The sequence below is a fragment of the Aquarana catesbeiana genome, linkage group LG08, assembly GCF_042186555.1.
Source record: "Aquarana catesbeiana isolate 2022-GZ linkage group LG08, ASM4218655v1, whole genome shotgun sequence".
NCBI lineage: Eukaryota > Metazoa > Chordata > Amphibia > Anura > Ranidae > Aquarana > Aquarana catesbeiana.
In genome coordinates, this window is record NC_133331.1 from 307455010 (window position 1) to 307479996 (window position 24987).

Consider the following 24987-nt stretch of genomic DNA (forward strand, 5'->3'; position numbering starts at 1 on the left):
AAAGATTTCCCGCACTCCAAACATGAATAAGGCCGCTCACCCGTGTGAATTCTCTGGTGAACAACAAGGTCTCTGTTTTGAAAAAAACATTTCCCGCACTCTGAACATGAAAAGGGGCGCTCACCCGTGTGAGTTCTACGGTGTTGAAGAAGGTTTCCTTTATCACTAAAATATTTACCACAGTCTGAACATGAGAAGGGGCGCTCTCCTGTGTGAATTCTCTGGTGATTATAAAGGTGTCCTTTCTGAATGAAACATTTCCCGCACTCTGAACATGAGAAAGGACGTTCACCTGTGTGAGTTCTCTGGTGATTAAGAAGGTTTCCTTTATGATTGAAACATTTCCCGCACTCTGGACATGAGAAAGTACGCACGCTCTTGCTACTTTTCTGGGTTTCTTTGAAAGAATTCCCACGCACTGTAGATGACAAGGAATGATCTCCTATGTGAGATCCTTCATGGCTTAAAGACCCCCTGAGATGAGATGGATCTGTTGATGGATCTGTACTGTGAGATCCCAGATTTGTTTCAGCAGTATTAGAATGTGGATCATCAGAAGATTCCCCAGGATGAGAAGGATCCATTGGTCTCTCCATGTGATAAGGTCTGTGATATATTATTTGTGTAATGGGATCTAGTCCTAAAGAACATTGTGTGGTGGGATTTTCTTCTTCTTTATATTCTGAAGGTACGTTATTCAAAACATAGTGTCCACCTGTTGGAAATCAATGTTGAAATGTAATAAGAATTCTTCATGTCTTTCATTCAGAAGTCATATACAGTATGTTGGTCTAACACTCTACAGTATCTCAGCGATCTGGAATGGAATTGGGTGCAACCATAACATAAAATATGAATATAATCCAGATAAAGGATACAATACACAATAAACACACACTAGGTAACAGTGTTTGCATTGATGACATTATTACTGTGAGAACAGAGATGGACCTTCCTCCACCTCATTTGTTGGGAACATGACGCTATATTGAGGAATTGAGATGGACCTTTCATATGGTGTACAGTATCTCTTCCTCATTTGGTGGGAACATGACATTATATTGAGGAATGGAGATGGACCTTTCATATGGTGTACAGTATCTCCTCCTCATTTGTTGGGAACATGACATTATATTGAGGAATTGAGATGGACCTTTCATATGGTGTACAGCATCTCCTCCTCATTTGTTGGGAACATGACATTATATTGAGGAATTGAGATGGACCTTTCATATGGTGTACAGTATCTCCTCCTCATTTGGTGGGAACATGACATTATATTGAGGAATTGAGATGGACCTTTCATATGGTGTACAGTATCTCCTCCTCATTTGTTGGGAACATGACATTATATTGAGGAATTGAGATGGACCTTTCATATGGTGTACAGTATCTCCTCCTCATTTGTTGAGAACATGACATTATATTAAGGAATGGAGATGGACCTTTCATATGGTGTACAGCATCTCCTCCTCATTTGGTGGGAACATGACATTATATTGAGGAATTGAGATGGACCTTTCATATGGTGTACAGTATCTTCTCCTCATTTGGTGGGAACATGATGTTATATTGAGGAACGGAGATAGACCCTTCATATGGTGTACAGTATCTCCTCCTCATATGTTGAGAACATGACGTTATATTGAGGAATGGAGTGTGAATGAATATAATAGCGAATATAGCTGCACCCTAAAAGTGTACCTACCTTGAGTGATAAAAAACAATAGTGAGGAGGCGCTAATGATACAGTAGTGTTAACACAATTTTAATGACAGTAGCATAAATTAATATTAGAAACTAATAGATTACATAAATAATCTCAAAGTGCAACATGCTCAATAATAATGTGAATATAAATTGATAATAAAAGATTCCTTTGTAAAGTCCATAAATTCTTCAGTGATAAGTTACCAATGTAACATAAAGTGTAACACCGTCACCATTTGGCAATTAATCCACCGAAACACAACCGTTGTGTTAGGATTTCCTACTCATTAGACAGATATGACCTCTTTAATTAAAAAGAAGGTCAAACAGTACTTGGTAGGTGTAATAATTAGACTTGCTTGAATATCACTGGAGATATGACAGGAGACTTCAAATGATATCCTCCTCTCCACCATGGTGACCCATTGGAAATAAGAGAGGGAAGGAACCATAGCGTAAAATTGTTTTAATAAAATAATTAAAAACAAGTAACAGAGTGCCTGCTTACATTAGCGTGTGCCTTCTCCCGGCACTGAGGATAGCCCACATATATCACTAGGAAGGAACCATGCGCTGCCCGGCTCGTGCTTGTGGACTCTTTTAATATCAGTTTATATTTACATTATTATTGAGCATGTTTCACTTTAATATTATTTATGTAGTCTATTTGTTTCTAATATTAATTTATGCTACTGTTGTTATAATTGTGTTATTGTGTTACTGTTTTATTAGCGCCTCCTCACTATTGTTTTTTAGTGGAACCAATTGCACTCAGAAGTCACCTAATTAGTAAATAGAGTCCACCTGTGTGTAATTTAATCGCAGTATAAATACAGCTGTTCTGTGAAGCCCTCAGAGGTTTGTTAAAGAACCTTAGTGAACGAACAGCATCATGAAGGACAAGGAACACACCAGATAGGTCAGGGATAAAGTTGTGGAGAAGTTTAAAACAGGGTTAGGTTATAAAAGAAATATCCCAAGCTTTGAACATCTCACAGAGCACTGTTCAATCCATCATCTGAAAATGGAAAGAGTATGGCACAACTGCAAACCTACCAAGACATGGCCGTCCACCTAAACTGACAGGCCCGGCAAGGAGAACATTCATCAGAGAAGAGCCAAGAGGTCCATTGTAACTCTGGAGGAGCTGCAGAGATCCACAGCTCAGGTGGGAGAATCTGTCCACAGGACAACTATTAGTCGTGACACTCCACAAATCTGCTGTTTATGGAAGAGTGGCAAGAAGAAAGGCATTGTTGAAACAAAGCCATAAGAAGTCCCGTTTGCAGTTTGTGAGAAGCCATGTGGGGGACACAGCAAACATGTGGAAGAAGGTGCTCTGGTCAGATGAGACAAAAATTGAACTTTGTGGCCTTAAAGCAAAACACTATGTGTGGTGGAAAATTAACACTGCACATCACCCTGAGCACACCATCCCCACTATGAAACATGGTGGTGTCAGCATCATGTTGTGGGGATGCTTTTCTTCAGCAGGGACAGGGAAGCTGGTCAGGGTTGATGGGAAGATGGATGGAGCCAAATACAGGACAAACTTAGAAGAAAACCTCTTAGAGTCTGCAAAAGACTTGAGATTGGGGCGGAGGTTCACCTTCCAGCAGGACAACGACCCTAAACATACAGCCAGAGCTACAATGGAATGGTTTAGATCAAAGAATATTCATGTGTTAGCATGGGCCAGTCAAAGTCCAGACCTAAATCCAATTGAGAATCTGTGGCAAGACTTGAAAATTGCTGTTCACAGATGCTCTCCTTCCAATCTGACAGAGCTTGAGTTATTTTGCAAAGAAGAATGGGCAAAAATGTCACTCCCTAGATGTGCAAAGCTGGTAGAGACATCCCCAAAAAGACTTGCAGCTGCATTTACATTTTTGGTTGTAACATGACAAAACGTGGAAAATTTCAAGGGGTGGGAATACTTTTTTTTCAAGGCACTGTATATGGACATGGACCTTTCATATGGTGTACAGTATCTCCTCCTCATTTGTTGAAGAGGTTCATGGTATTATATTGAGGAACGGAGATGGACCTTTCATACTCATCCAAGAAAAATGATGTAAACTTTTTCTGAACTTAATGTTTATTACTTACTTGTGTCCATATATAGAGAAGATTCCTCCTCTTCACATTTCATAATCATCTCCCCCTCCTCCATAGACTGCTGATCTCCACTCACCAACGTCTCTTCTTCTTCCTCTTTAATCTCAACTTTGATGTCTTTTAGGTCTTCACACTAAACCCCAAAATGACAACATTAATAAAAATGTCAATGACAATGTCCCCTTTGTCATCTCATAGTTTAGAATACCTACCTGGTCATGGTAAGGGATAGTGTGATCTTCCTGTGTGGAATCCCGGGAATACAGAGGATAGGGACATCTCTCTGGTGGGTTCCCATTACTGGATCCATCTGTAGGAAACACACACACTGACTGAATACATTGTTTCTATGTGTTTATCAGATGATGGGGATCTAGGTGGACTCTCCGTACTGATCTCTCCTTTACAATAAGGTCTCCTCTTACCCGGTGATGTGAGGGGCGGCTGATTCTCCATCATGATGTCCTTGTAGAGATCCTTGTGTCCTTCTAAAAACTCCCACTCCTCCATGGAGAAATAGACAGTGACATCCTGATGCCTTATAGGAACCTGACACACACAATGATACAGTCACCATGCAGACACATCCCTTGTCTGTTACTGGATAATGTCCCAGAATTGCCAGCACCGCTCACCTCTCCTGTCAGCAGCTCAATGATCTTGTTGGTGACCTCAAGAACCTTCTTGGCACTGGTTACCTCTGTTTAAGGCAGTGAGGTGGAGGCACCGTGATGGGTGATGTCCTGGGAAGACGGCTGCTGAGTGATAATGGATCACCACATGTTTTCTTCACTACTTTATAATGCTGTGTAAAGAGAGAAAGTAGCAATTATCACTAAAGACCTTAAATAAAGAGATAAAAATAATGTCATGTGACCTCCCAGAAACCTCCTCACCATCTCCTGACCTATATAGGAATCTCCTCTCTGTAGACCAGTGGTTCTCAACCTGGGGGTCGAATGACAATATGTCAGGGGTCACCGAATCCTGGGCTGTTCCTGAAGCCTGCACCACTCTCCCAGCCTTTTTGCGGCCGCCCAGCTGGGCTGTCCTTGGAGCCTGTGGCCGCCCAGCTGGGCTGTTCCTGGCGCCCACAGCCGCCCTCTGAGCTTCTTCGCAGCAGCCCATTCAGTTCATGGCATGGCTGGGGGGCAGAGACTAGGAGTCAGTTACTACTCCCCCAAATCATACCTGGCTCTTTAGGTCTGGTATGGATTTTAAGGGAATAGTCCACATGACAATCAAGAAGAAAAGTGTAAAGCCCTTCCTTAAAACCCATACCTGACCCTTTTCCCAGCATGCAGCCTGGCTGGCTAGAAAAGTAAGAGGGGCCAGCGGTCACCCCACCCTCCTTGTTGAACCATAGCAGACCACATGCCCTCAACATGGGGTGTTACCTTGCTGGGGGGACATTTCCCTGCAAGGCACATTGTCCCCATGTTGATGAGGACAAGGGCCCCTTCTCCACAACCTTGGCCTGGTAGTTGTGGGGGTCTGTGGGTAGGTGGCTAATCAGAATCTGGAAGCTCCTGTTAATAATAAGGGGGCTCCCAGGTGAGTGAATAAGGGGTACATATTACCCCTATTCATTCACAACAAAAATATAAATAATTTTTTTTTTACAGATTCTTTAATTAAAAAGAAAAAAGTCACTTGATGTACAGCCATCATCAATCTACATTGTCCAGCGATGTAGATCCACACCATTCATGATGACCAATGTCCACCAAACTGCCTGCTGACACACGTATTCCATTGATTCTTTTGCGCCAAACGACAGGTCCAGTGGATTACATCTGATCTAAACAAAGGGGTGGAGCCTCCTGGGTGATGTATATTGACATCATTGGGATTCTATTATCTTACAGTGATTAGAGCCAAAAATACTCAAAACAGTGTTATGGAGGATGGATAAATGGCTCTATATTTGGCATTTTAACTTGTTCAATTAAGCTTTGACGAAAAATCTGGAAACTGGCTGGTTTTTATGCAGAGCTGCACCAGATTTTGCACTCTCCAGTTTTAGTATATCCATCCCATAGTGTCCATTAATTCACAGTAAGCAACAACCCGAGACAGATTTATGAAGGATGGATAAATGGCTCTATATTTAGGATATATCTAGTCTATAAACCAGAAGCTCTGGATGGACAGTTGGATAAATGGTTCTATATTTAGGATATATCTGGTCTATAAACCAGAGGCTCTGGATGGACATTTGGATAAATGGCTCTATATTTAGGATGTATCTGGTCTATAAACCAGAGGCTCTAGGTGGACAGTTGGATAAATGGCTCTGTATTTATAGCTATCAACCAAAATATCATGATATTACCTGATCTATCTCAAGGTCCAGTAGTGTCTCCTCCTAATTTCCTACTAAATCACCTTTCATCTAGAACTTCCTGTCGTAACCCTACATCACTTCCTGTCTGTACATGACATCACTTCCTTCTTTGCGTTCCACGCTTATAAGTGAGATCTCCATCTTGTGGAGAATGTAAGTACTGCAGCCTATATTCTGTACATCAAAACCAGGCACCACAGTGCATTTATCATTTTTGTTGCTTATCCTAATCCTCAAGTACATTTAATGAATATATTAAAATGTTTTATAGTTCTTTATGAAAGAAACTAGCATAGAGATAGAACACTTTCCAGATGAAAATGTGAGATTTTTGTAGTTCTATAGCCCGGAGCTTGAGTGAGCATGTGTAACAAAAAGGCACTAATGATTATTGCTATAATGTGTACGGTGGACCAATTTGGTTGAGAGAGAAGTAGAAGCATTTGTGTAGAGGGAATAAGACCCATCAAGGGACAACCATAGTAAGAAGATGTGTTTGTAGCAAACATGGTAAATCTTTCTCCGTATAAAAAGAGAGCATAGTGACAAGTCTCCAGGTGATCATCTGGTATCGTCAACGTATCTTAAATGGAAGATATTTCGCGGTAGACAGGTGTTTCTAGATGTGATGTCCATTCTCCTCTATGGAAGCACAAACTAGTAAGGTTGAGGACCAGAAACACAGTGGTCAGCCATGAAACTGAGTGCAGCAGACAAGAAATACATCAAGTTTTCTTACCTTCTAAACTGGAGGATGTCCAGCAATGCTCTGTGCTCCTTCCTCTGTTATTCTTGGCAACCACAGCTGCTACTGAGTACTCCTTTCGTCCAATTGTATATCAGTATCTTACCCTGCTCCCACTAACTACACCTTCCCTGCATTTAGCCCATTTAAGGCTCCCTCTACAGTTTCCTTACCTATGACAACCCCTCAGAAATTTTCCTCTGCTACTGCTACCTTTTCCTCTCCGCTTCTCATTGCTGTCGCTACTTCTCCGCCAGCACCACAATCTGGTAGGCACCCTGCAACCACTCCAGCCTGTTTAAATGCCAGCTGTTGCAGTCCTGCCAGTGTCTAATATTCCTGTCAAGTCTGTGCCAGCTGCTCCTGTCCTGCCTGCCTCTGTGCCAGCTATATCAGTTTGGCCAGTCGCAGTATCAATGGTAGGTCAGTCTGCTCCTGACCCAGCTGCAGCTATGACTGTTGCCATTTCATATTTTGGACATTCAGCCCCCCCGGTCTCTCGCTCTGTGGCATTACTACCTGCTCTTGGTTTTCTAAAAAGTTCTATCCAATCTTGAGACAGACTGACCCACTCAGTCAAGTGGGGTCATCCACCACTGTTTAAAGCCACTGTGCACCATGACCATGTTCTAGCCCCCCAGCATGATTTAGCTGATACCTCCTCTGCTGTCTTCTGATAAGACCAATCCATTGTCTGCTGTCCAGCCTGATTCCACCACTTCATTGCCTGCTATCCAGTCAGACTTTGATGATTTATTAGCCACTGTTTAATTTCCAGCCTGACTCTGCTGGTATTCTACCCCCTGTCCAGTCTGATAACACTGACTGATCGCCTGCTGTCCAGTCTGCTACCACTGATCCATCGCCTGCTGTCCAGTCTGATACCACCGATCCATCGTCTGTTGTCCAGTCTGATCCATTGTCTGATCCATTGTCTGCTGTCCAGTCTGATACATGACGGGCTGTCCAGTCTGATACCACTGATCCATCGTCTGCTGTCCAGTCTGATACCACTGATCCATCGCCTGCTGTCCAGTCTGATACCACTGATCCATCGCCTGCTGTCCAGTCTGATCCTCTACCTGCTATCTAACCTGACTCTATTGATACTTCACCTGCTGCTCATCCAGATGCTGCTGATACGCTGCCCACTGTCCAACCTGATGCCACTGATCCTCTGCCTGTTGTTCATTTTGACTTCACTGATCCCATGCCTGCTGCCCAGCTAGTCTCCACTGGTCTTGTGTCTGCTGCCCAGCCAGTCTCCAATCATCTTGTGTCTGCTGCCCAATCAGCCTTCAGTACTTGTTTGTCACATGCCTGCCATGGGTTACCCATCTGGTCTGAGATTCCTACAGCCACCTTGCGTGAGTACCTTTTGCAGCCGTTTGCTTCTGTTGGTCCAGACACTCACTCTGAATTTGATAACTGCACTCGCTATAACAGCTCCAGTAGTAGAGATCTTCTGGGAAATGGTAGGGTTACATTTGAGCTTTTCCATGACCCAGATGTAATCTTTGCAACTCCAGGTGCATTAGGGGGCATGAGTCTGGTAACCAATGCCTTGGAAAGACCTGGGTGGCTGTCAAAATGCAAAGCAGTTTCTAGCTATCAGACTAGCGGCTAAGATGTGGAGTGTCCGGATAGCGGTGAGACATCCTGGCCGGGGGGTACCTGTATGGTTTAATGGCCCCAGTGCGAAGGCTTCAGATGGCCCATGGGATCCTAACATTGGGATATATTCTGTCTTGAGATACTGCAAGCTTTGAGTGTTACACCTCCTTGAGAATCTGATCTGGGGGAAAACACGCCAGGTTCCAGAGGGGCACCAAGCCAGTTGCCAGACACTGTTGACAGGGTATCCTGCAGGTTGGCGGACTTTGACCTAAAGAAATCTAACAGACTTCAGACACTGATGTTGGGAGACCTTCTCCTGTTTGGACTTATCAAACACAAGGGTCTTTCATATGGACTTTTATGATCAAGGCTTGGTGGAGCATTCATGGGCGACTCCTGGATCACCTGCTGGTGGCACTATTGTTCCTATAGCTGAAGGGTGTACTTCTGGTGTCCAACGGGTGTATCTCAGTAACCAGCTTCTGGAAAGGTACAGTATATAACCCACTCCCCTAGCTTCCCTCAGTGCCTCATTTTGCCTGTGTGCCACATACCTGCTTACCACAGCATGGTTATTGATCTGCTGGTCTTGATCCTACACTTGACCTTAACTTTAAGGCCAACAGTGTTCCTGTTTCAGTACCTGCATCCTGTACCCTGCTACCCCATATCTACTCCCCTTGTACCTGGTCCGTCTCCCTGGTTGTTCCTGGCATCTCCTGTCTTGCCCTGTGCAGCACACAGATCTGATTACTCCTGCTGTTTCCAGATACTTACACTCAGTATCCTAACAGACATTCTTCCCTACCAATATAGGGCACATGTGAGTGTCAGCAATCTGGTGCCAGCTGTCAGGCTAAAACACTCTGTTTGGCTAATGCACATGCGCATATGCATAAGCATAGAAGACACATAGCACATTTGCCTACATGTATGGGCATGCGCACGCACATGTGCTTGCATGCTCACTGTTGACAAGTGGCTTACTTAAACCTGATTCCTGCACTGGCCCTGTATGGTCTTCTGCTTTGTCCCATGATCCAGTCTTGATGCAAATCCATGATCCTGTTACGGATCCTGCTGCCTCTCTGTCCTTGCTCTCAGATTATCCTTGCCTGGACATGTTTGATGTCTGCCTTTGCTACCGACCCAGGTCTGGACTACTGACCACACTTCTGCCTAGTGACTCTGTACCTCACTACCTGATTGTTTTTGACCTCTGCCTGTTCCTGACTCCGGTTCCATGTACGTTCTGGTGTCTGCCATCACCTGAACTTGGCACAACCACAGTGCATCACCAGTTGTACCTCTTTCTGTCAGATACCAGCGCTCTCAATTTCTTGCTCCCATGGCTACACCTTGACACTTGTGCCTCTCATTCATCCCTGCAGTCCCTGTTTCACTATCAAGGGCTGCTCAAATGGGAACTGCGCAAGAGCCCACCTCCGTCATCTCAGGATCCGCATACAGATAAGTGACTGTGGGGTATTCACTCTCAACCTCACCCTGTGAAGAGATTTTCCAGCATGTGGAACAACAACCTGAGCACTTGCAGACTGAGAGTGATCATTACATTGGGCGGCACAGTGGTGTAGTGGGTAGCACTCTTGCCTAGCAGTAAGAAGGGTCGCTGGTTCGAATCCCGACCACGACACTACCTGCCTGGCGTTTGCATGTTCTCCCTGTGTCTGCGTGGGTTTCCTCCGGGTACTCCGGTTTCCTCCCACACTCCAAAGACATGCTGGTAGGTTAATTGGATCCTTTCTAAATTGGCCCTAGTATAGGTATGAATGTGAGTTAGGGACCTTAGATTGTAAGCTCCTTGAGGGTATAGGGACTGATGTGAATGTATAATATATATGTAAAAGCGCTGCGTAAATTGACGGCGCTATATAAGTATCTGAAATAAATAAATAAAATAAATTACTAAATAGGTGTCAGGGAAGGCTTGTCCATAGCACAGATGAAGTTTCCAGGTGCATATGTATGTGGATGCGCAGGCTGGCAGCTGGCCGAGCAGATGTGCATGGACAAAGGCACGTGCAAATGCACATGCACACGGCCAGGGGTGCACCTGTCAACAAGTGTCACAAGCGTCACAAGCAATTTAAACAAGGCTGCAGCATTGGCTCATTGCTGTTTGGTCTACAGCGTTCTGTGTGCTTATCTCCTATTTCTCTGCCTGACCTCTGATCTTGACCCGGCTGGCTCCTGACTACATTTGCCCGCTACCTGCCCTGACCTCGGCTTCGTTCCTGGATTCTGCCTCCTGTTCCTGCCTCACCATTGCTGACATTGGCCTGTGACCCGACTACTCTTCTGCATGCAGTTTATGCCTGATCTGCCTGTCTGTTACCGACCCGGCTTGTCTGACTGTGCACCCTTCTCCTCCAGCCTGCTTCAGCTCCTTCAGCCCAGCGAGCTTACATCTGCCTCCTGCTTCATTTCCACAGTCTGCCGCCAACCAAGCTTCATCCCTGGTGGATGGTACTGCTGGTGGGTACTGCTGGTGGATGGTACTGCTTGTGGGCATCCCTGGTGGATGGTACTTCTGTTGTGTACCCCTGGTGGATGGCACTGCTGGTGTGTAATTCCTGGTGGATAGCACTGTTTGTGTGTATCCCTGGTGAATGGCTCTGCTGGTGGGTATCCCTGGTGGATGGCACTGCTGGTGTGTCTCCCTGGTGGGTACTGCTGTCCCAGATGGTGGGTTCTTGACCCGCCAGCAACGAGCATCAGTGAGACAGGAGCGGCGCTGGAGGAAGCATATGGCTGCAGTAGAGAGCAGAGCCAATGGTTCCTGTATCGCTCCTGTCCCAGGCATTGGTATCACTCCACCTGTGACAGAAGTCAGTGCTATACAGGAAGCATCGAGTATGCTTCCTCTATTGCCCGCTCCATTCTTCAGATTGATGCTCGGGTATAGTAGGTCGGGAACCCGCGATCTGGGCTTGCTGACCCACCATCCCAGAGGAGGAGTTGGCGGGTGACATCAAAGGGCCACCCTTGACCCCCCCCCCCCGTCTCACTAATAAAACACCAATGGATGGTTCTCTATGAGTTGGTCTTATTCTAATCACCAAAAATGATGCTCATTTGTAAAAAGGGACCTACAGGTAGAACAGAATATTATATGGAAATCGGCCAATAACAACCAATAAGAAGTATGTGTAACTTAAACATTTTACACATCCTGAATATAAGGAAGGACACACATGATGTTCTCTGGTGGTTCTTCTTGCCACATTCTTTATTTGTCCGTATGTCCAAACATAAAGAAAGTGTTAGTCCATGTGAACTTTCTGGTGTCGATCAAGGGTACTTTTTTGAGTGAAAGATTTCCCGCACTCTGAACATAAATAAGGCCGCTCACCTGTGTGAACTCTCTGGTGATTAACAAGATCTCTTTTCTGAATGAAACCTTTCCCGCACTCTGAACATGAATAAGGACGCTCGGCTATGTGACTTTTCTGGTGTATAAGAAGATTTTCTGTCTGATGGAACAATTTCCCACATTCTAAACATGAATAAGGACGATCTGTGTGAATTTTCTGATGTCGACGGAGGCTTCCTCTGTCCTTGAAACATTTCTCGCACTCTGAACATGAATAGGGACGCTCACCCGTGTGTACTCTCTGGTGTATAAGAAGAGCTTCATTCTGAATGAAACATTTCCCGCACTCTGAACATGAGTAGGGACACGCACCCGTGTGACTTTTCTGGTGTTGACGAAGGTGTTCTTTCTGAACGAAACATTTCCCGCACTGTGAACATGAAAAAGGACGCTCACCCGTGTGATTTGTCTGGTGCTTAACAAGGTCTCTTTTCACAAAAAAACATTTCCCGCACTCTGAACACGAATAAGGCCGATCACCCGTGTGAATTCTCTGGTGATTAAGAAGGTCTCTTTTCGCAAAAAAACCTTTCCCGCACTCTGAACATGAAAAGGGACGCTCGCCTGTGTGAATTCTCTGGTGTTTAAGAAGGGTTCCTCGGTCTCTAAAACGTTTACCGCACTCTGAACATAAGAACGGACGCTCGCCTGTGTGAATTCTCTGGTGATTAACAAGGTGTACTTTCTGACTGAAACATTTTCCGCACTCTGGACATGAGAGAGGACGTTCACCTGTGTGAATTCTCTGGTGATCAAGAAATTTTCCTTTTTGACTGAAACATTTCCCACACTCTGAGCATGAGAAAGGGCGTTCACGCTTGTTACTTTTCTGTTGTTTAGAAGGCTTTCTGGTTTCTTTGGAAGAATTCCCAGACACTGTAGATGACAAGGAACGTTCTCCTGTGTGAGATCCTTCATGGTTTAAAGAAGATCCCTCAAGATGAGATGGACCTGTTGATGGATCTGTACTGGGAGATCCCAGATTTGTTTCAGCAGTAATAGTATGTGGATCATCAGAAGATTCCTCAGGATTAGAGGGATCCATTGGTCTTTCTGGAAGATAAGGTCTATGGAATATTTGTGTATTGAGGTCTTCTCCTGGAGAACGTTGTGTGGTGGGATTTTCTTCTTCTTTATATCCTGAAGATACGTTATTCGAGACACAATGTCCACCTTTGGAAATCAATGCTTAAATGTTAGAGGAATTCAGAAAAGAGGTGACTTACTGTATAAATAAATGTAAAAGAAAATGGGGCCCATGGCTATCTCAACCCGAAGCTTCTTCTACGACCTTAAAAAACGTAAGTAAACCATAATAATGATATTGTAAAGCTGTATGTAGTAGATTCACTACGGAATACTCAGTCTGTTTAGTAGCTCACATGTCGTTCCTTTATTGTATCTTTTTATTTTTATTTATTTTATTTCATTTTAGTTGTATTTTGTAATTGTAAACTTTTCACCTCAAGTACCTCTTTACAGTAGGATCCACTGAGGTCAACAGAGGGATGTATAGCAACATAACCCCCTTCATGCCTTTTTCTGAAATGTGTTGCTTACAAGTTAAAATCAGTATTTTTTTTGCTAGAAAATTACTTTGAATCCCCAAACATATATATATATATATATATATATATATATATATGTATATATAAAAATAAGTATATATATATATATATTTATATATATATATATATATATATATATATATATATATATTTTAGCAGAGACCCGAGAGAATAAAATGGCGGTCGTTGCAATATCATCACCGAACATGTCACGCTTGTTATTTACAAGCTAAATAAGTTAAAATCATTTTTTTTTGCTAGAAAATTACTTAGAACCCCCAAACATTATATATATATTTTTTCAGACACCATAGAGAATAAAATGGCAGTTGTTGCAATACTTTCTGTCACACTGTATTTGCGCAGCGGTCTTACAAACGCACTTTTTTAGGAAAAAATGCATTTTTTTAAAATAAAAAAATAAGAAAACAGTAAAGTTAGCCCAATTTTTTTCTATATTGTGAAAGATAATGTTACTCCGAGTGAATAGATACTGAACATGTCACACTTTTAAAATTGCGCACACTCGTGGAATGGCGACAAGCTACGTTACTTAAAAATCTCCATGGGGGGGCGTGGCCTGGACATGGCGACGTGAAGACACGTTATACTAGAGCTCCGGGACTACCATGCCTGTCCTGACTAGCAACAGCTGACTGATAGTTAACACTGCGGCATGAGTACAGCCCGAAGGTAAAAGACACGATCCGCAACAAGGAGAGCTCACTCTCGTACCTTACAGGGAGACATCCAGCAGTATTTCGTTTTACCCCCGCGAGCGTCTCCAGGAGCCATTGTGGTGGCACCACGTAGTTCGGGCCGTGCTGCTAGCACTAGCAGTGGACCTACAGCCCCACATGGAGGTTCTAGAAGATAGAAGCCGTCGGAACAATCTACAGCTTCGGGGGTATCCCCGAAGGGACGGATGTGGAGAACCTCCAGACAATAGTGAGTGGGATATTCCAGGCAGTGCTGAAATCCCCCCATACGACGCTTGAACTGGATAGGGTGCATAGTGCCTTAGGCCCTAAATCGAGAGACCCAGGGATGTTCTCTGCCACTTACATAGTTATTCACAGAAGGAGCAGATACTCAGGGTGGCATGGGAAGCAGGGGACATTGACTTTGAGGGGGCTCCCATTAATATTTTATTAGATTTACTTGGGCCACCCTTCAGCGTGGAGCCTGCCTGCATCCTTGGACCTTTCATATGGTGTACAGTATCTCCTCCTCATTTGTTGGGAACATGACGTTGTATTGAGGAATGGAGATGGACCTTTCATATGGTGTACAGTATCTCCTCCTCATTTGTTGGGAACATGACATTATATTGAGGAATGGAGATGGAACTTTCATATTGTGTACAGTATCTCCTCATTTGTTGGGTATGCAGCGCCCTGGAGTTTAGTCAGGGAGCTCCTCACAAATTTACTTGGCGAGAGTAGTTATCTTGGTCTATTGATAGGGATCTATTGATTTCTCCCTAAGCTTGGCCTTGTTGCACTTTTCTCTTCTACCACTAGGTGGCTGGGTACTTGGCGGTACTAGATACGAGAAGGGCAACCCAAGGTCAGGTTATGGGTATGTGGGTGTCCCAGCCAATGGGCAGGGGTTTTCTTTAATCCCTTGGCCTGCAGGGAGGGCCTATATATTGGAGTGAGGTCAGGTGATCTATGTTCTGTGCCACCCGGACTGCGGTCTGGGTGGATATATGTCGTCTGCCCCGGGCTGCTAGGCCAGAGACTGGGCCTATCCTGGGGGCATCTGGCTGCCAGACTTTTTAAGGGCCTATCCAGAAGAAAGAGGGTAGCTCAGGGTTGGGACTGCAGCTTGCAGTTCAACCAAAAGTGACGGTTCTGTCGGCTGGAGAATGTGTCAGTTGTCAGGGGTAGAAGGGAAGCTGTCGCCACAAAGGGACCAATCTCCTTTACCAGGGACCACAGTGAGTAACTGAAGCAAGTACCAAAGGGCACGGTGGAGAATCGGGAAACTTCAGGCGGTGGTCAAATCAGGTATCCAACCAGTGGAGGAGACGCTTGCAGAGCAGCATTGTGTGTCAAGCCAGGGACCGAGCTGGTCAGCGGGGGTGAAGCTTGAGGAGTATCTGGAGTGCCAAGCTAGGGACCCAGCAGAGAAGCATGAGTGACGCTTGAGGGGATACCACCGCAAACCTTGGAGGGGCTCAAGGGATTCATAGTCGGTGAATCAGTGGGTCTAGTGAGAGATCGGGAGCTCAGCATTGAAGAACTACAAGTAGCAGTTGCAGTGGAGCTGAAAGAACTGATACGTTTGAGTTAGGAACTGTTAAAGGACTGTTACCATAGGAGACAGCAATCCTGCACGTGCAGAAATGTCACCTTGCTGGGGCCTTTCCTTTATTGTTTTTATTATCTCCACGTTGTAATCATTTAAATATTTTATACTTATCAAATAAAAATGGTAATATTAACTTTTTCTAACTTTACTGTTTATGACTTACTTGTGTCTATATGTAGAGAAGATTCCTCCTTTTTTTTTTCCATAATCATCTCCCCCTCCTCCATAGACTGCTGATCTCCACTCACCATCTCTTCTTCCTCTTTAATCTCAGCTTTGATGTATTTTAGTTCTTCATTCTGAACCATAAAATTGATAAAACTGTCAATAATAAAATAATATACTGTATATGAGAATGTTATCTCATAATTTAGAAAATAATATTTGAGTTCTATCTCACAGTCCCCTTTACCTGAATTTGGTGAGAGATGCTGAGAACTTCCTGTGAGAAATTCTGGGAATACAAAGGAATACACTTCTCCATAGAATACTGATCTCTATTAACCACTTGAGCCCCGGACCATTATGCTGCCTAAGGACCAGAGGTCTTTTTCCAATTTGGCACTGCGTCGCTTTAACTGCTAATTGCGCGGTCATGCAATGCTGTACCCAAACGAAATTTGCGTCCTTTTCTTCCCACAAATAGAGCTTTCTTTTGATGGTATTTGATCACCTCTGCGGTTTTTATTTTTTGCGCTATAAACGGAAAAAGACCGAAAATTTTGAAAAAAAATGATATTTTCTACTTTTTGTTATAAAAAAAATCCAATAAACTCAATTTTAGTCATACATTTAGGCCAAAATGTATTCGGCCACATGTCTTTGGTAAAAAAAATGTCAATAAGCGTATATTTATTGGTTTGCGCAAAAGTTATAGCGTCTACAAACTAGGGTACATTTTCTGGAATTTACACAGCTTTTAGTTTATGACTGCCTATGTCATTTCTTGAGGTGCTAAAATGGCAGGGCAGTACAAAACCCCCCCAAATGACCCCATTTTGGAAAGTAGACACCCCAAGGAAATTGCTGAGAGGAATGTTGAACCCATTGAATATTTATTTTTTTTGTCCCAAGTGATTGAAAAATGACAAAAAAAAAAAAAATATTTACAAAAAGTCGTCACTAAATGATATATTGCTCACACAGGCCATGGGCCTATGTGGAATTGCACCCCAAAATACATTTAGCTGCTTCTCCTGAGTATGGGGATACCACATGTGTGGGACTTTTTGGGAGCCTAGCCGCGTACGGGGCCCCGAAAACCAATCACCGCCTTCAGGATTTCTAAGGGTGTAAATTTTTGCTTTCACTCTTCACTGCCTATCACAGTTTCGGAGGCCATGGAATGCCCAGGTGGCACAAAACCCCCCAAAATGACCCCATTTTGGAAAGTAGACACCCCAAGCTATTTGCTGAGAGGCATATTGAGTCCATGGAATATTTTATATTTTGACACAAGTTGCGGGAAAGTGACACTTTTTTTTTTTTTTTTTTTTTTTTTTCATAAAGTTGTCACTAAATGATATATTGCTCACACAGGCCATGGGCATATGTGGAATTGCACCCCAAAATACATTTAGCTGCTTCTCCTGAGTATGGGGATACCACATGTGTGGGACTTTTTGGGAGCCTAGCCGCGTACTGGACCCCGAAAACCAATCACTGCCTTCAGGATTTCTAAGGGTGAAAATTTTTGATTTCACTCTTTACTGCCTATCACAGTTTCGGAGGCCATGGAATGCCCAGGTGGCACAAAACCCCCCCAAATGACCCCATTTTGGAAAGTAGACACCCCAAGCTATTTGCTGAAAGGCATGGTGAGTATTTTGCAGCTCTCATTTGTTTTTGAAAATGAAGAAAGACAAGAAAAAACATTTTTTTTTTTCTTTTTTCAATTTTCAAAACTTTGTGACAAAAAGTGAGGTCTGCAAAATACTCACTATACCTCTCAGCAAATAGCTTGGGGTGTCTACTTTCCAAAATGGGGTCATTTGGGGGGGTTTTGTGCCACCTGGGCTTTCCATGGCCTCCGAAACTGTGATAGGCAGTGAAGAGTGAAATCAAAAATTCACGCCCTTAGAAAGCCTGAAGGCGGTGCTTGGTTTTCGGGGTCCCGTACGCGGCTAGGCTCCCAAAAAGTCTCACACATGTGGTATCCCCGTACTCAGGAGAAGCAGCAGAATGTATTTTGGGGTGTAATTTCACATATTTCCATGGCATGTTTGAGCAATATATCATTTAGTGACAACTTTGTGCAAAAAAAAAAAAAAAAAAAAAAAAAATTTGTCTCTTTCCCGCAACTTGTGTCGCAATATAAAATATTCCATGGACTCGACATGCCTCTCAGCAAATAGCTTGGGGTGTCTACTTTCCAAAATGGGGTCATTTGGGGGGGTTTTGAACTGTCCTGGCATTTTATGCACAACATTTAGAAGCTTATGTCACACATCACCCACTCTTCTAACCACTTGAAGACAAAGCCCTTTCTGACACTTATTGTTTACATGAAAAAGTTTTTTTTTTTTGCAAAAAAATTACTTTGAACCCCCAAACATTATATATTTTTTTAAAGCAAATGCCCTACAGATTAAAATGGTGGGTGTTTCATTTTTTTTTTTCACACAGTAATTGCGCAGCGATTTTTCAAACGCATTTTTTGGGGAAAAAACACACTTTTTTTAATTTTAATGCACTAAAACACGCTATATTGCCCAAATGTTTGATGAAATAAAAAAGATGATCTTAGGCCGAGTACATGGATACCAAACATGACATGCTTTAAAATTGCGCACAAACGTGCAGTGGCAACAAAATAAATACATGTTTAAAAGCCTTCAAAAGCCTTTACAGGTTACCACTTTAGATTTACAGAGGAGGTCTACTGGAAAAATTACTGCACTCGATCTGGCCTTCGCGGTGATACCTCACATGCATGGTGCAATTGCTGTTTATGTTTGACGACAGACCGCCGCTTGCGTTCGCCTTAGCGCGAGAGCAGGGGGCGACAGGGGTGTTTTTTTTTTTTTGTTTTTTTTTTCTTTATTATTTTTTTGCTTTTTTAATCTTACTTTTAAACTGTTCCTTTCATATTTTTTTTTTTAATCATTTTTATTGTTATCTCGGGGAATGTAAATATCCCCTATGATAGCAATAGGTAGTGACAGGTACTCTTTTTTGAAAAAATTGTGGTCTATTAGACCCTAGATCTCTCCTCTGCCCTCAAAGCATCTGACCACACCAAGATCGGTGTGATAAAATGCTTCCCCAATTTCCCAATGGCGCTATTTACATCCGGCGAAATCTAAGTCATGAAATACTCGTAGCTTCCGGTTTCTTAGGCCATAGAGATGTTTGGAGCCACTCTGGTCTCTGATCAGCTCTATGGTCAGCTGGCTGAATCACCGGCTGCCTTCTCAGGTTCCCTGTTGAGACAGGAGAGCCAGAGAAAAACACGGAAGACGGTGGGGGGGGGGGGGGCATTCCCTCCCACGGCTTGTAAAAGCAGTCTAGAGGCTAATTAGCCGCTAGGATTGCTTTTACATGAAAGCCGACCGCTGGCTGAAAAGAATGATACCAAGATGATACCTAAACCTGCAGGCATCATTCTGGTATAACCACTCAAAGTCGTGAATGGCGTACCTGAAGACAAAAAAATGGTTAACAATGGTTAACAATAAAGCACAGTAAAGTGTAAATAATTACACACCTGAAAAACAAACATGATAAAACATAATAACAATAACAATAACAATAACAATAAAACATTGCAGAATAGAATACAGTAAAAAAGAGCAGAACAATAGAGAGAGAGAATAGAGAGAGAGAGAACAATAAAACAACAACTATTTTTTTTTATTTCATATTTTTTTTTTTTTTTTACACTTTTTTTGTAACTAACTTTTATAACGGTAACCGGTTCCAGGTTCGGGTCTCTCAAAATGCGATGGCATCTTGGGAGACCCTGTGAAAGTGTGCCTAGTCTGTGGAATGCTGTACCCTACGCTAATACTCAACTAGTGAATGGTAGCGTTCAAAACATTCACCAATGCAAGACCAGGATTGTCAGGACAGGAGGGACAATAATAGCGGGTGTCACGCCTATATCCGCGCTCTTACTGCAGACACAACATCTTTTTTGGGGGTTCGTTGGGTAGGGGTACTCGGGAGGACATAAAAATGCCTCTCATGCAGCCGACTGCATTTGGTTGGGGATGTGAATGGGGGAAGTACGGGCGCTGCAGAAGCGGTGGGTTCCCAATTAGGATTGGCGAATGCAGCAGGAAGGGCACTATGGGCACGATGGGCCTGTGTTTGTCTTTTTGGTGGCAGCGGGACACTACTTGTGCTTGCCACCTCACCAGCTTCAACTGCACTTATGGGACTCGCCACGTCACCACGTGTTACTGCAGTGCTGGTTTGACTACGACCGGGGTGTACTAGGCCACTGGCGCTTGCCAGTTCACCAAAACGCTACCAAAAAACGTTAGCGATCGCAGGGATCAGGCCTGACTCTGCGAACGCTGCAGTTATGCGTTTAGTGTTTTGTAAGTGTCAGTGATCGATCGATACTGCACTTGGGTGGGCTGTGCCGGGCGGAGGGGCAAAACGCAGGTGCTAGCAGGTATCTGGGCTGATCCCGCTAACACTGCGTTTTTGGGAACCCTAAACTGCTGGTGACGCTAGTATAGATCTGATCGGATCAGATATTGATGCGATCAGATACTATACCACTAAGGGAGGTGTACGGTGCGTGCGTGGGTGTTAGCGGTACTGGCGCTAATCTGACGCTGCCTGGGGCTGGTGCTTGCCAGTTCACCAAAACGCTACAAAAAAAACTGTTAGCGATCGCAGGGATCAGGCCTGACTCTGCGAACGCTGCAGTTATGCGTTTAGTGTTTTGTAAGTGACAGTGATCGATCGATACTGCACTTGGGTGGGCTGGGCGGAGGCACAAAACGCAGGTGCTAGCAGGTATCTGGGCTGATCCCGCTAACACTGCGTTTTTGGGAACCCTAAACTGCTGGGGACGCTAGTATAGATCTGATCGGATCAGATATTGATCCGATCAGATACTATACCACTAAGGGAGGCGTATGCTGCGTGCGTGGGTGTTAGCGGTACTGGCGCTAATCTGACGCTGCCTGGGGCGACGCATATCACCGCCGGGCGATCAGGGGGCTAAACCTTTATTCGGTAATAAACGGCGGGTGCCCTGACACTATAAAAAATAAACGAACTAACCAGCGTCATCCGTAACGGTTATACGGTGATCAGTGGTGAAAGGGTTAACTAGGGGGCAATCAAGGGGTTAAAACATTTATTAGGTAGTATATGGGGGTCCCTGACGCTATAAAACGCTGACGGCGAACCTAAATATTTACCTCACTAACTAGCGTCACCAGCGACACTAATACAGCGATCAGAAAAATGATCGCTTAGTGACACTGGTGACAGGGGGTGATCAAGGGGTTAAAACTTTATTAGGGGGGGTTAGGGGGGTACCCTAGACCTAAAGGGGGGTAATACTCACTGTCCCAACACTGTAACTGTCACAAACTGACACTATGCAGTAATCAGAAAAAAAAAAAAAAAAAAAAAAAAAAAAACTGCTGGTGTCAGTTTGTGACAGGGGGGGGGGGTGATTGGGGGGGGATCGGGGGGCGATCGGGGGGGGGATCGGGGTGTTTTGTGTGCCTGGCATGTTCTACTGTGTGTGTGTGTGTTGTGCACTCACATAGATGTCTTCTCTCCTCGGGCCGGAACGGAAAATACCGACCCGAGGGGAGATGACATCACTTCCTTTGCTGCTGTTTAGCATACAGCAGCAAAGGAGTGTTCTCATTGGCCGGCGGCGATCGCGAGGGGGGGGCCACGAACGGATGGTCTCCCCCTCATCACGGATCGCCGCTGGACAAAAGACGACCGCCTCGGGCACCGGGGGGGGGTCCGATCGGACCCCCCACCCGCGGAAGGCAAATCACGTACATGTACGTGATTTTGCCTGTCCGTGCCACTTTGCCGACGTACATCGGCGTGAGGCGGTCGTCAAGTGGTTAACATGTATCTTTTCTTCCTCTTTAGTTTCAGCTTTGATGTCTTTCAGTTCTTCCCCCTAAATCCCAAAGATGACAGTAGAGATTTGTAAAAAAAAAAAAAAAGAACAAGAGATTACATAGAAGAATGTCACCTCTTACCTTAGAATGCATTCTTAAGTCTACATGCTCAGTTCCCACCTACCTGATCATAGTGTACATAGATATGATCTTCCCATGGGGAATCCCAGGAATACAAAGGACGGTGACATCTCTCTGGTGGGTTCCCATTACTGGATCCATCTGTAGGAAACACACACACTGACTGAATACATTGTTTCTATGTGTTTATCAGATGATGGGGGATCTAGGTGGACCCTCCATACTGCTCTCTCCTTTACAATAAAGTCTCCTCTTACCCGGTGATGTGAGGGGCAGCTGATTCTCCATCATGAAGTCCTTGTAGAGATCCTTGTGTCCTTCTAAATACTCCCACTCCTCCATGGAGAAATAGACAGTGACATCCTGACACCTTATAGGAACCTGACACACACAATGATACAGTCACCATCCAGACACATCCCTTGTCTGTTACTGGATAATGTCCCAGAATTCCCAGCACTGCTCACCTCTCCTGTCAGCAGATCAATTATCTTGTTGGTCAGTTCCACGATCTTTTGATCACTGCTGCTTCTTTCAGTAGACATGAAGGAAAGTGGAGGCCCTGTGGTGGTGATCTGGGCTCTGCTCTGAGCACCTGAAATTTGGTCCTCACCAGACTTCTTGACCACAAGATAATCCTACAAAATAAGAGAAAGAAGAAGTAGACAAAATTCAGCCAAACAATGTCTGCTAAAAACAGCACAATTTTACGATTAAGGGTGATGTCATGTGACCTCCCAAAATCCACCTCACCTCTCCGGTCAGCAGGTAGAGGATCTCCAGGGTGATACCTAATATCTTGTTTCTGTCCTTCTCCATCTTAGCACGTGCTGATACAACAGAATATCACATCTAAAAAGACAGAAAATTCGATGCATGTAGTCATGGCTCACCAGATGTTTTCTTCACTCTCCTGTGTAGAGAGAGAAAGCAATAATAGTCATTAAAGACTTCCCAGAATCCTCCTCACCTCTTCGGTCAGCTCTGTGTACCTGGCCTGTACTGGGATGAGTTTATGGTTCGGTCCACACACTGAACCTTAATGAGAATTTATTCTGTCAGTGTCACGATTGGGAAATAATTCCCTCACTCTGCATGGATAGTTGGATAAATGGTTCCATATTTAGGTTGTATCTGGTCTATAAACCAGAGGCTCTGGATGGACAGTTGGATAAATGGCTTTATATGTAGGATATATCTGGACTGTAAACCAGAGGCTCTGGATGGACAGTTGGGTAAATGGTTCTATATTTAGGTTGTATCTGGTCTATAAACCAGAGGCTCTGGATGGACAGTTGGATAAATGGCTTTATATGTAGGATATATCTGGACTGTAAACCAGAGGCTCTGGATGGACAGTTGGGTAAAGGGCTCTATGGTTATGGCTATCAACTAAAATATCATAATATTACCTGATCTACCTGAAGATCCAGTAGTGTCTCATAATTTCCTACTAAATCACCTTTCACCTGGAACTTACTGTCGTAACCCTACATCACTTCCTGTCTGTACATGACATCACTTCCTTCTTTGCGTTCCATGCCTATAAGTGAGATCTCCATCTTGTGGAGAATTTAAGAACTGCAGCCTACATTCTGTACCTCAAAACCAGGCATCACAGTTCATTTATCGTTTTTGTCGCTTATTCTAATCCCCAAGTACATTTAATGAATATATTCAAATGTTTCATAGTTCTATATGAAAGAAGCTAGCATAGCGATAAAAACAGAAGAAAGAGGGCGCCTGGGTCAGTGTGATATTATTAAGGATTAGTCCATAGAGTCCATAGTAGTAAGGGATATCAAGGAGAAGTCCACAGGACGGATGGATCCACAGGTGGATGGGGATTGCACACACATATGGAGGTGTATAACCAGCAGCATCTCCAGCTCTCACACCTGCTTGGCCCGCCCCCATCCTGATTTGGTCTCTTGCTAGCACTGTGAGAGCAGGTGTGAGAGCTGGAGACGCTGCTGGTTATACACCTCCATATGGCAGGTCTGAGCTTATCCTCATAGTGGTCTTCTCATCCCTCGTGACGGCTGACTGTTTGATTGATGTTACACATCCTCCCTGTGTGCAGCTTGCAAGATACTTTTATGTAAGTGGTATCTGAATAAAGTGTTACTTGCTTTTACTATCACACTGACCCAGGCGCCCTCTTTCTACTGTTTTTGTTTGTCTGAGGGAACCCCTCATATCCTGCTGAGGAGCTGCCGGTGACTGTGTGTGCAATACCCATCCAACTGTGGATCCATCCATCCTGTGGACTTCTCCTTGACATCCCTTACTATTATGGACTGTATGGACTAATTCTTATTAATTCATTTTGGGTATATCTTGTTGTTCTCCTCCCTGTTATTGATCCCTTATGGTCCACCTTATAACTGCCAGTGAGCGCTGACTAACACACTACCTCACAGTTCTGTGTGATATATTGCTAGCATAGCGATAGAACACTTTCCAGATAAAAATGTGAGCTCTTTGTAGTTCTATAACCTGGTTCTTGAGTGAGAAAATATGACAAACATGCACTAATGTTCATTGATATAATGCAGTGGACCAATGTGGTTGAGTAGAAGAATTTGTGTAGAGGGAATAAATCCCATCAAGGGACAACCATACTAAGATGAGTTTGTAGAGAACATGGTAAATCTTTCTCCATATAAAAAGAGAGCATAGAGACAAGTCTCAAGGTGGTCATCTGGTATTGTCAACATATCTCAAATGGCAGATATTTTGTGGTAGACAGATGTTTCTAGATGTGATGTCCATTCTCCTCTATGGAAGCACAAACTAGTAAGGTTGAGGACCAAAAACACAGTGGTCAGCCATGGAAACTGAGTGCAGCAGACAAGAAATACATCCATCTTTCTTACCTTCCAAACTGGAGGATGTCCAGCAATGCTCTATGCTCCTTCCTCTGTTACCCTTGGCAACCACAGCTGCTACTGAGTACTCCTTATGCCCAATTGTAT

At 44.0% G+C, this 24987-nt stretch overlaps 2 protein-coding genes across 5 annotated transcripts in view; both read right to left on the reverse strand.

The window, feature by feature from the left end:
- Positions 1 to 24987, reverse strand: part of LOC141106913 (uncharacterized) — a 148896-nt gene that overhangs the window by 24614 nt on the left and 99295 nt on the right. The gene's annotated exons all lie outside the window — the stretch shown is intronic.
- On the reverse strand, positions 11759 to 23532 carry LOC141105103 (uncharacterized). Of its 4 annotated transcripts, XM_073594965.1 has the most exons (8): positions 23422 to 23471; positions 22980 to 23047; positions 22763 to 22861; positions 22477 to 22647; positions 22267 to 22390; positions 22053 to 22150; positions 15979 to 16114; positions 11759 to 13104 (listed from the first exon to the last, which is right to left on the reverse strand). In XM_073594965.1, exons 3-8 carry the CDS (start codon positions 22826 to 22828, stop codon positions 11822 to 11824), a joined length of 1878 nt encoding a protein of 625 aa, XP_073451066.1. In that variant the 5' UTR covers positions 22829 to 22861; positions 22980 to 23047; positions 23422 to 23471; the 3' UTR covers positions 11759 to 11821. The 4 variants fall into 4 exon arrangements, with proteins under 4 accessions (XP_073451066.1, XP_073451063.1, XP_073451064.1 ...); XM_073594962.1 differs by lacking the exon at positions 22980 to 23047 and having other exon boundaries at positions 22763 to 22922; positions 23422 to 23532; XM_073594963.1 differs by lacking the exon at positions 22980 to 23047 and having other exon boundaries at positions 23422 to 23501.